The 12,459-nt window shown below is 49.5% G+C and overlaps 1 protein-coding gene across 1 annotated transcript in view; it reads right to left on the bottom strand.

The window, feature by feature from the left end:
* LOC138493169 (disintegrin and metalloproteinase domain-containing protein 9-like) overlaps nucleotides 1-11,790 on the bottom strand; it is a 4,098,706-nt gene extending 4,086,916 nt beyond the window's left edge. The window contains exon 1 of the mRNA XM_069620352.1: nucleotides 11,545-11,790. Within this exon, the coding sequence (XP_069476453.1) occupies nucleotides 11,545-11,611 (67 nt within the window). The 5' untranslated portion in view covers nucleotides 11,612-11,790. The remainder of the gene's footprint in view (nucleotides 1-11,544) is intronic.
* Between the last annotated feature and the right edge of the window lie 669 nt (nucleotides 11,791-12,459).

Here is a 12,459-nt window from a genome sequence, read left to right as displayed (position 1 = left end):
TTGATGCATATCCCTAACGTTTTAAAGAGCCTTGTCAACGGGTATTGGAGGCTAACACAGGAGGTGGGGTACAGATGGAAGTGCACAGGAGAACACTCCTTTGGGGTGAAAAACAAATCAACAATGTTCAACAACCAAATCGGATGTTTTGGCAGGGCAGTACAGTGAAGGAAATGTTTGTTTTCTAAAGGATAGGATGCTATAGGAGCAGTCTAGGAAACTGTGCCTTCGGTTTCTTTCTCTGCTCAGCTGCTGAGGGCTTTTCAATATTGTAATGTGTTTGCGTTTATTGCCTCTAGAATCCCCATGTATCTTGTCCAACTGATAACCGTGAATTTCATTAGAGGGGACCCTAGTTAAAGAAGAAAGCACTCAATCTGTTGTACCTATGAACATTGCTGCTATTGACTTAAAAGGCAAATATATGTGATTTTCTTCAATGGTGCTCCAGACAAAAATTCAGTAAGGATGGGCAAAACTGTAAACTGTATAATGTATCCTGTCATATCACTTCCTATGTCGGGGTTACAAGGAGGGCTCTGATATGTTACTCCCTACTCCGAATCAAATGAGTTTTCAAGGAGTAAGAAATTAATTAGCTTTGCCAGTAGGGATATTTCATGTTTATTAAAATATGTTCTTTCCCCTTAAAATTCCTCTTGAGATTATGAAGTAGTATTATTTGAGTTTCTACCAATGCCACTGCACTGTGGATTACTGATTAAAAAAAAATATAGATGGGGGCGCTGTTGAGCGCCGAACAAGATGGCCGCCTGAGGCTCGAGCTCCGTGGCCGGCAGATCGCAAGATCCTAATTCGGTACCTTCACCACCTGGCAGCCAATCCCGGCGTACACGCTTTTGGAGCCGCTACCCCAGGGACCCTGCAGACCGAATCCCGACGAAAAGCGGAGCTGTGGAACGCTATCTTTGGGCGCCGCCGTGACCATCCCCCCGTCTGCCTGCAGCGCTCCCGCGCGCCAAAACCCGGCCCCGGCGGAGTGGCGGACAGACTCGCCTGGGGGCCTGCGGCGTGTTCTTGCCCCGGTGGATGTGCGCCGGCGGGTGGCGGTCCGCCTCTGTCCTGGCTGGTGGTGAGATCTGGAGGCGGTCTGGGCGCATCCTGAGGCCGCGCACCGCCGGCTTGGGCGGCCGCGACCGCTGGTGCTGGGCGGCCCGGGGCGCGCTTGGAGAGACGTCTGCCCTGCATCGGGGCTGCCCGGGCCCCTCCCTTCGATTGCTGGGCTTCGCCATGGTGCCGACTCGGCGAGAGCTCTCCCCCCCCCCGCCGACAGCGAGACTTCAGCGCTCGGGGGACACACGTGGTGCTGCCAGATCCTTGCAGCCACCAGGTACGTGGGGCGGGGAGGCCCCGCGGACGTCCCTGGGCGGTAGCACTACCTCACCCCCTCCCTGCAGTACCTTGCGGATTGTCCGCCGGCGGCCCCCAGCCTCTGGGCCCATTAATGGTTGGTGTCGCCCCAGGCCTGGTGCTTTCCCTGGCCTGCATTTGTCTGGGCGCCCCCCCGCCTCGAGGACTCTCCTTTACCCCCTCGCCCCATTGGGGGAGCCTTGGACCTCGCGGGCCGCGTGTGTCTTCATTCTTGGGGGACTCCTACGCTCTGAGGGGGCCACGGTGATCTCGGTGCCACTACTCCACACAGGACCTTTTGTTTACCGGCTGCCTGCCCTATCCTTCATCGTTGTGCTCGAGGCTGGGGCCTGTCTACCCTGCGGAACATTGCGCTGGGAGGCGCTCCTCTCCATTCATCGCACTTGGCCACTCATATTTGGATTCCTGCTCTCACAGCGTCCGCTGGGCATCATCGCCCCCATCCCTGGGGTCTCCTACCCCCGAGGTCTCCTTGCGTTGTTCCTCACGTCTCTCTGGGCTGGCTGAGACCCCGCGGCCTGCACTGGTAACCGCAATATCGCATCTATACGGATTCACAGCCACGGCCCCCTCTGCATTACTCCCTGTTTCATACCACACTCCGCATTCTCCCTCACGTGGTACAGGGTCCGAGCTCCCCCCTGCCTCTCTCCCAGGGCTGCTGGGGTTCCCCCCCTCTCCCCCACTCGACCTCCAACATCGTCAGGATGACCAAGGGAGGGGTGAGGAAACAGAGGTCCATCAACATGTTTGCGAAGGCTGCGTCGAGATCGTCAGAGGAGACCACTGAGCAGGCCCCTGTTCCATCACCACCCGTCACAGCACCGGAATCCCAAAATATGATGGACTTCATCCGTGAGGGCTTCACTGCACTCCACTCAAAACTGGATGACATGAACGGTACTATATCCTCTATTGAGGCCCACATCGAGCGGACCGATAGCCGAGTGTCAGAGGTCGAGACACGGGTCGGTTCCGCAGAGGATGCACTGGGTGTCCTGCGCTCCGAGGTCACTGCTCTCTCCAACCGAGTCCTTGAGGTGGAGAAGAAGAACGAGGACTTGGAATCCCGATCGAGGCGTAACAACCTCTGCATTATCGGGGTTCCCGAGAATGAAGTTCATGAACCAATGGAGGACTTTATTGAGCATACATTGGTCTCGCTCCTGGATTCTCCCAAGCTCTCCTCGCACTTTGCCATTGAGCGGGCACACCGAGCCCTGACGGCTAAGCCCAGGCCCGGTGCTCCACCTCGGCCCATCATAGCCCGGGTGCTGAACTTTCGTGACCGAGATGCCCTCCTCAGGGCCGCCAGACTTAAAGGTGAGCTACTACTGGACGGCGCAAGGATTCATCTTTATCCGTACTTCTCAACGGCCGTCCAACGTGAACGCAAGACTTTCCAAGCTGTGAAACGTAGGCTGCGAGATCACTCAGTAAAATACGCTATGCTCTATCCTGCCAAACTCTGCATAGAACATGCCAACCAGGTTCACGATCCCGGAGGAGGCCTCCAGGTTTATCGACAAACATTTCCCTGGCTGACCCCTCTCCTCTGATCACGGTTTTGCAGTTATCCTTCTATCCCGACGAGGAGAGGCCAGGCACGGCCGCCCTCCTGCACCGGGGTTACTTTGATCCTCTATTCCGGAATCTGCTTGTTTTGTTCATTTTACAAATATGTGCCACATCAACATGGGCCAGAACCCCGTTCAAGTTATTTGCAAATGTCTACTGTGGGCACCTTTTGTCTTATTTGGATCTGCCGCAGCCCGGACTGCGGTGGCCAGTCCGCCTTCAGGCCCCTAGGCGCTGATGCCTCTGGTTTGGTTTTTGTTGAGGGGGGGTTGGGATTGTCATCCCTCTGTTTGGGGGGGGATGTGGGTGGGGGTGGGTCATGTCGGGGTTTATGTTGTTAAAAAGTTGGCGTTGGCAGCGAAGGCGGACCGCAAGGTGGTACTCAAGACTTGGTGCTGCAGGGCTGTGAAATTGACCTGCTGGGTATTGACACTTTTTCTTTTTCAACCACCACTGCATCTGTGACCGAGAGTGACCTGACCTTCATGAGCTGGAACGTACGTGGGTTGGTCAATTATAAAAAGATGAGGCAGCTCCAGTTGCAGGCCGAGCGCCATGGGTCCAAGATTCTGTTTCTACAAGAGACACATGCTCGCGCGGAACAGTGTATGCGTTTTGCCAAAACCTGGGGTCCCCATAGATTCTTTACCGATTTCTCTACCCAAAGCCACGGGGTCATGACCCTCATTCACAAGAGCCTCAAATTTACTCTTATTTCCTCACAAATAGACCCTCAAGGCAGATATGTGTTGCTTCATGCTGCGCTCCAACACAGGGAGGTGGTCCTGTTGAACATTTACGGCCCTAACTTAGATTACCCTGATTTTTATGTACAGGTCACGTCCCTCCTTGATGGCTTCCCCCTTGTCCCTATCCTTTGGTGGGGGCGACTTCAACAAGATTTTCGATGTAGCCCTCGACAGATCTGGATCCAGGCCCCGTCAACTTTCCAGGGCAGCCTACGCTGCACTATCATCCCTGCCCCGTCTCGCCAAGGTAGACGCATGGAGGTTCTTCTACCCGGACTCCGTGTGTACTCTTTTTACTCCTCAGTCCACGATTCCTATTCCCGTATTGACTGATGGGTGATCTCCAACAAATTGGTTAAGAGCGTTATACAGTTAATGATCATTCCCAGAACCCTGTCTGACCACTCTCCAGTTACTGTGACATCGGTTGGGTTCCTGATCCCGGCCGCACACGCAACTGGAGGTTGAAACCCCTCTCCTTACTGGACCCGGAGTTCTGTTCCGAGCTCGAGCGGTCGATTGAAGAATTCTTCGAGACTAATACGGGCTCGGTAACGTCTCAGGCCACTTTATGGGAGTCATTTAAGGTTTATATTAGAGGGATTGCGTTGTCCAAAGAGAATGGGGTCCTTAAGTCAATCCGGAGATATCTTGCCGCTAGTGAATCCAGACTCTCTACCCTGGAAGCTGCATGCTCACTTCACTCCACCCCGGGCAACCTGGCTGACATAGGGATGGAATTGGACACGTTCCGATCCCTCGCGGATTGTGAACAAAGGTTTTTGGATAGTCCTGGCATGGCGAGGAGATACGGGGAGGGGGATCGCCCCGGTCGATTTCTGGCACGACTGATCCGTCACGAGACGGGGTCCCCACACATACTCAGAATTGAGAGGCCTGACGGCTCCATGGCTGTCTCTTCGCAAGACATCAACAGGGAATTTTTCACATTCTACGAAACCCTATACTCTAATTCAGATGAGGTATCAGTGGAGGAGATCGACTCCTTTCTCGATGCCCTTCCTCTCTCAGCCCTGTCCCCGGAGGCCGCAGCCTCCCTTGACTCCCCTCTCACACTGAAGGAGCTGTCAGACGCGATTGACTCCTTATCCTCGGGGCAAGCCCCTGGCTCGGACGGTATCCCGGTCGAATTTTACAAGCATTTCAAGTCACAGCTGCTCCCTCACTTACTGGCTCTTTGGGAAGAGTCTGTGGAGTCCGGTGTATTCCCCCCTTCACTCTGTGAGGCCACAATCACAGTACTACTTAAATCTGGTAAATCCCCCTCGCAATGTTGTTCATATCGCCCGCTCTCACTTATAAATTGTGATGTCAAAGTATACGCCAAGGCTTTGGCGCTCCGGTTAGCTCCCTTCCTGCCATCTATCATCCATCCAGATCAGGCGGGTTTCATCCCGGGTCGCTCTACCTCCCTGAGCCTGAGGCGCCTATTTAACATAATTAACAGAATCAGTCCTGAGACGCACGCAGTGGCTGTCACCCTCGACATGCAAAAGGCGTTTGACTCGGTTTCATGGAGGTACCTATGGCGGGTTCTCGAGAGTTGCAAATTCGGCCCCTCCTTTCTCTCCTGGGTCAGATTGCTTTACTCTACCCCTGTGGCCAGGGTCCGCACCGACGACCGTTGCTCCCCCCTCTTTGAGATCGCCAGGGGGACGAGACAGGGGTGCCCCTTCTCTCCCTTGATCTTTGCTATAGCAATAGAGCCCTTCGCTGATATGCTCCGCCAATTCCACGCTCATAGAGGCCTCCGCACAGCGAGCCAGTCGGACATAGTGTCCCTATATGCGGATGACGCATTGTTGTTTGTGCGTTCTCCCTCCATCAACTTACCCCCAATACTGGAGGATATCATTCAGTTTGGTCGAATCTCTGGCCTTAAAGTAAATTGCTCGAAATCCACTCTTTTCCCACTCACGGAATGCACTCTCCCTCCTCCTGACACCTTTGGTTTCACATGGGCTCAATCCACATTTACCTACTTGGGAATAGTGGTAACGCGCCAGCAGGCGCTGACCTTCCAGGAAAACTATCAGCAGAAGTACCTCACACACCTGACGGCTAAGGTCCGGGTTTGGGACAAACTCCCGATCTCCCTGGCTGGCAGGATAGGGCTGTTGAAGATGGTGGTGTTGCCCCAGTTGCTTTACATGTTCACTAACATACCCTTGTGGCCAGGGGGAGGCTTCTTCCTTGACTTGACCCGTACTGCAAATTCCTTTCTCTGGCACTCGGGTGCGGTCCGCCTAAAAATTGATACCCTGTCTACTCCCATGTCTAACGGGGGCTTCGGTGCCCCTGACTTTCTTAAATACTGGCTGGTATCCCAAATCCAATATACTTCATACTGGTTTAATACAATGGACCCTCCCCCGCATGTCCGACTCGAGAAGCTTGCGGTCTGTGACCGTGACATCCGCTCCTTGGTGATACAACCCGCTCCCTTGGCACTGGACTCACAGAGCCCGGTCGCCTGCACGTCCATCGCATTAGCGAAGATGTGGAGGCTAATAAAAACTACTTACGCCTTCCATGGCAACCTCCCGCTTTGGAATTTCCTCCCGGGGGTCCCGCGGGTCCCACCAGGCACGGTTCGTCGCTGGGCGGACGCGGGCTATGAGTTGCTTCGTGATGTGTTTGACCAGGGTATATTTGTTGAATGGCCCGATCTCCCATTGCCCCTGAGGAGCGACCAGAGTGTATGGCTTCAATACGCATCCCTCCGCAGGACCCTCAAGCGTAATTACCAAACGTTCCCCGCGTTGCCACCGGACGACCCTGCTATTGAGGAGCTCACTTCTCCTGGCCCCACGAGGGGTAAAATTTCCAGGCTATACACTATGTTACAATCCAGATATGTCCCAGACTTTGCCAAACTGAAGCGTGCGTGGGGGGTAGACCTCGGTGTTGAAATGTCGGATGAGCGCTGGGCACATCTATGCGAGCGCACACATCGAGTGTCCTTCAACTCCCGGCTTAAACACATTCAGTTCAAAGTACTACATAGGTTTCACTACACCCCGATCAGACTACATCGCATGTCCAGGGATCACCCTTCCAGCTTCCCTAGATGCGGCCGGGACGATGCCGACTACATTCACATGATTTGGTCCTGCCCCCGTCTCTCACAGTTTTGGGAGGCAGTTTGCTCGACAGTGTCTGCTGTGATCGACCATCCCATTGTTCCTTCCCCGGTGGTATGCCTCTTTCATGACCTCCCAGGCCTCTCCCATGATTCCAAAAAATTATCTGGCCTCTGCCTGCTACTCGCGGTGCGCTCCATCCTGCTCTGCTGGCTTCGCCCCTCACCTCCCACACACGCCCAATGGCTGAGAGCGGTCACGTGGGCCTCGGACTCTGAGGAAGCTTGGTCCCACATGCAACCCGCCCACTCCAGGCCTAGGAATGTCTGGCTCAGGTTCCGCTCTTACATGTCCGATCTAATCGCGACACCAGATACCTCCCCCCCCCGCCTACTTCCCCCCACCAGATCGGGTCCTCACCCCTATCACAGTCTTCTGTTGCCCTCTCCATGCTGTGATTGTGCCCATTGATTGTGTTATTATGTGTAGTAACCCCTGCGCACCTACATTATGTATACTGTATTCATATTGTAATGCCTGACGCTGTTCGCTTGTGTTTTGCTGCCACGCTGAATAATAAAAAGAAGTTTAAAAAAAAATATATATATATAGATCAGTGGAACTTTGTGGGTAGAAGCAGGGGGTAGGTTCCTATATGTTCATGGTTTCCCGTTTTAGTTGGGCATATTTTCCTGTTTTCAGGGAGTAACAATGGATCGTGTTTATGCCTCTTAACTGTAAGGCTGGTTTTGAGCAAATGTAACAACTCACAGGACCACGTAATGTGGATAGCAAGCAGAGGCCCAGGAATTCTGATCATCATATTCTGTGGTGCGTTTATTCAATTGCAATTATCGTCCTTACACACATTTTGAGGCATGTTCTCCTGACCCTTGAATTACTTCATTAAAGGGGCACATTAATTCCTATTTGCATGTTTTCTGACACATTCCTTTTAGTTGCCATTATTTCATTTGAAAAAATGTTATCCTGTCTGGATTTTTTGACAGTCACATCAGTGATAAGTGATATCTGCTTTTTTGTAATAAACGTGAGTATTTTTTAAAATGGTTTTACACACTTTATTTTATTTTAATGTTTATAATGCACCGGCAGCCCGCAGGCATCGGGGTGCAACAAGAACACGAATGGACAACAAAAGGACAGGACAATAGGAATATCAGGAAAGAGAGTCAAATATCACGGGCTACAGTATCTGTATCCACGAAATCACCTAAAAAGATGTGTTTTCAAGGTTTTCCTGAAAGACTTCACGTTAGACAAGGATCTGATAATGGGTGGTAAAGCATTCCAGAAGGAAGTCGCTATGACTGGAAAAGATGAACCAAGACCCCTGGATCGTGTACATTTAGGTCTCTGAAGCTGGGCAAGGGTAGAAGATCGTAGATTTCTTGTAAGTTGGTAAAGTGGTACCAAGGCTTTAAGATATTCTGGTGATTTGCCGTAAAGGCAGTGGTGCACCAGGGTGCCCATTTTGAAAAGAATGTGTTCCTGCACTGGGAGCCAACGAAGTTCCCTCCTGAATTTGGAAATGTGGGATATTCTAGGGACATTCATGACCACACAAATCATGTTGTTCTGAATAACTTGACTGGCCTGGATGTAAAGACTTGGAAGCCCTGCATAACAAGAAGTTACAATAGTCCAATCTGGGTAAGATAGTGGCCCGAGCTATTGTCACAGAGTTCCTTTTGCAATGATAGGGGCGAATACCCCAGAGAAGCCTTAGGTAGTAATTGCAGTTCCGGCGGAGGGAGTGCACTTGGGCATCTGAGTTAAGGGAGGCCTCTAATAAAATCCCTAAACTTTTTACTTTCTTGTGGGTAACAATTATGTTATCTTGTAACTGAAAGTTGCCATAAGAAGGGCCAAGTTTAGAACGAGCCTGGGGAGAGCCGAAAATGAGGAGCTCCATTTTGCTGGCATTAAGACACAGCCAATTCTCGGACATTCAGCCCTCGATGATGTTGTAAATGTTATTAAGGATAATAAAATCGTGAGTGTAGTCCCCACTCAGCTCGATGACTAGCTGAGTACCATCAGCATAATTGGTAAAAAATACTCCCAGCTCTTCCAAAAGCGAGCAAAAGGATCGAAGACAGATATTGAATAGTAGGGGCAAGATGAGGCGCCCTAAGGAACACCACAATTAATGGGTGAAGCCGGGGAGGAGCCTGAGCCCCATAACATTTTTGACTCCCGGTTAGCAAGAAAGGACTGGACCCAGTCCACCACATCTTTGGAACAGTGGCCTTGATTCAGAAGAAACAGTAAGAGATGCTTGTGGATTGACAAGGTCAAAAGCTGCAGACAGATTCAATAGTATCAACATCCCAGCTTTCCCTTTATCCATAATTTTTAGCAGATGGGGTTGGAGATCCACGAGAGCAGTCTCTGTACTGAACGAAAGGCGAAAGCCTGATTGTTGCCTATGAAGATTGTTAAGTTCAGTAAATGCTTGCAGATGGGAAGTAGCAAACTTGTCCAGAATTATCAAGAGGAATTGACAGATGTAATCAGTCTTGAGAAATAGGTAGGGTATAGGGTACGTTGGGTCAAGGTTATTTTTTTGCAATAGGGGTAATAGTTACTTTCTTAATTTCAATAGCGACTAGGCTATTTCTAAACGAGGAATTTACAAAATGAGTAAGATGCTCCAATATAAGTTTGGGAGGCAGTAAGTTATAGTGACAGGATGTTGCATGCATAGAGGAAAGCATCGTTGTCAGGTCCTGAAGAGAAATCTGAGAGAAGGAGAAACTTGGAAGTGTCGAGCCTTCCTCTGTCGTGTGGGCTAAGGCTCCCAGAGCTAAAATTATCCTATTCCTTGCGCTGGTGATTTTCTCCCTAAAAGCAGCTGAAGTCCAATCACAGTCTAGGTTGGTGGGTGTGAAAAGGTACTCAGACTTTGGGGTTTTCCAAGGACTTCAGTATTCCGAAAAGCTTCACAGTGGAGTTGGAAGACTGCTGGATTTGGGTATTGAAGACATCTTCCTTTGGGTCTAAGATTAGAGTTTTATAGAATGTATCCAATTGTTTCCACTCTATCCTGGCGGCCTCTGAAAGATGTTTTATCCATTGAAGTTCCAGGGCTCGTTTTTTCGTTTCCATGTCCCCAAACTTGGGAGTAAACCAATTTTGGTGCCTTGGGTTGACTAATTTAGTTTTGACGGGTGCCGTAAGAACTAGCATTTTGGTAAAGGTGTCATTGAAGGAGGACAACAAGTGGTCCACATGATCGGTGGAGGAAGAGTTGGACATAATGGACTCTGAGCAGAGCTGGAGGTCAAAAGGGTGCACCTTTTTAGAATTCCAGCGTGTAACTGGTTTCATTATGTTTTTAGGCCTGAATGGTAAAGTTAATAGTGAAGTGATACACCATATACAAGGAGTGGTAGAGACATTGTGGGACTTGAGCTTCCTGGTCACGATCCAGTCCAGTATATGTGGATTAGCCATAGTTGGGTCAGCATTAATGACTTCATGTTCGCTGTCTAAGAGAGTAGATTCTAGGTCTACTGCTTCGTTGTCACTTATCACCTTTCCAGCTATTCAGGTCACCAAGAAAAAGTGTCGCAGAGTTTGGGCTGATAAGGCCGTTTAATAGTGTGAGGATTTCTTCATTCAAATCTGGCATTGGAAGTGGTTGTTGGTAGATCAAAATTATATTGACACATTTATGAGGCGAGGGAGTCATTTTAAGGTGTAGGATTTTGCAGCCTGTGCATGAAATTGCAGCTGCGAACAATACCAAGTGGGATTTGGCAATAATGGCCACCCGAACCCGCACAGCCCTCAATGCGATTAGCATAAAAAAATGGGTAGTGTGGGTGGGAGGCCAGGGAAGATGGACCACTAGTAACTTGGATCCAGGTTTCCGTGATACAGAGATTGTCAAGATTGTTGCTCAAAATAAGATTGTGCAGGTCTTGAGCGTGTTTGGACAAAAAAGGACAAATCGCCTACCTCTCACAAAACGGCTGATGACCATATCAAAATATGTTTTTTTGGTTCCTACTCAACCTGTTCTTGAAAGCCTGGAAAATGGGGAATTCAGCACAGCAAACCATTTGTTCCTAGCACTTACAAGGAAAAAACCACAGGCTTCTTTGTACATCATTGTATTGGCATTTTCTGAAAAACCCCAACATTTTCTCCCTTTTTGGTTATTTTCTCTCACCCCCCTACAGCAAACTAGGATTCCTTGGTGGTGTTACAACCACCTACGGGCCCAAATTTGGCCCAGATATCTCATGTAACAAAAAAGTTACAAGGGATTGAATGGCGACATACTGAAATCACCAAAAAACGCCTTGCCACCTGGGGAAAACCCATGGCAGTTAAGTGGTTAACTATGCATTTTCTTCTGTACAGTTATATCTAATAATTACATTGTTAACTTATCATAGCCAAGGGGATGGGGGACCTCAAACATCACTTTGAAATGGGCCCCACAAACCGCCAAACATCTTCGGCTGGCCCATGTCCACCTCCCTCTATTAAAAGAGGACATTGTTCAAAAAGGAAAATAAATATTCTATGTATTGAGCCACAACTCGATTAACATAACACTCGTGTTAGACAAAGTTCCAGTATGGGTGGAATTAGGGCACCCTGGACTACTGCAACACCTGAATCAATCTGTCTTCGTTACTGACTGAACCACTTACACTCACACTAGCTAAACCAAAGACACCCACCTTGACTTGAAACAAGCACGAACATCAGCGAGTAGAGGGTAGCACCCATCCTCACAGCGGCCATCATGGTGTCACATAAGGTTGACCGTGGATCGGGTTTAGGAGGCTGTGGTTTGAGCAGGGGGTGTCTTGAACACCGCGCCGCACTTAGGCCATACACAAGTGGAGTCTTTTCAGAGGGAGCAGAAGCCTGGCGCAACTACTACTTCTCTCCGCCCCGCCCTTTCCGCAACTGTTCTCGAACATTCTAGTCTTTGCGACGCACGCGGTAAGCCCAGTTAAGAGTCTGGGAAGGCTCGTTGCGACGTTGTCTACTACGTTGTCTACTATTTTGCTTCCCAGGCTCTAAAATGGGATTACCGCGTGCGTCGCAAAAACGAGATTGTTCGAGAGAAGTTGCGCAAAGGGCGGGAGGGAAGTTAATTTTGTGAAACACGTTGAAAATATCAAAAAATATGGACACACTGCCCCAAAGAGTAGCCTCTAATAAAATAACATGTTATTTTGGGAGGTGAATACAAATGCGTAAATTATATTTTAGCTTAACTAAAATGTTCAGGGAAAACAAAAGTGATATGTTTACAGAGTGCTTTTTTTCTCCAGGATTACAAGCGTAGATTCTCACGAAGTAGAGTGAACTAAAAGCGCCCTGGTAAATTGGAGACAATCACTGAAAAAAAATTACATTTAAAATAAAAAAAAAGTATTAGCATTTTTAAAGCGCTCCCACAGAATCGAGGTGCTGTTACAGGAATTGTTTTTTTTTTAGTTGCGTAATTGTTTTTGTCTTAGTTGCGTATTTATGATGCACTTAAATACCCAGAGGTTTCTAAGCGCGGATCCAACCTCTGTTGCCACTGAGCTATCCTCCCAGGACAATGAATGATTGAAACCTAAAAATTACGTACTCATTTT

This window comes from Ambystoma mexicanum, chromosome 10 (assembly GCF_040938575.1).
Source record: "Ambystoma mexicanum isolate Mex_15411 chromosome 10, UKY_AmexF1_1, whole genome shotgun sequence".
NCBI lineage: Eukaryota > Metazoa > Chordata > Amphibia > Caudata > Ambystomatidae > Ambystoma > Ambystoma mexicanum.
The sequence above is the reverse complement of the archived record's forward strand: the minus strand, read 5'-3'. Positions and strand labels throughout refer to the sequence as shown.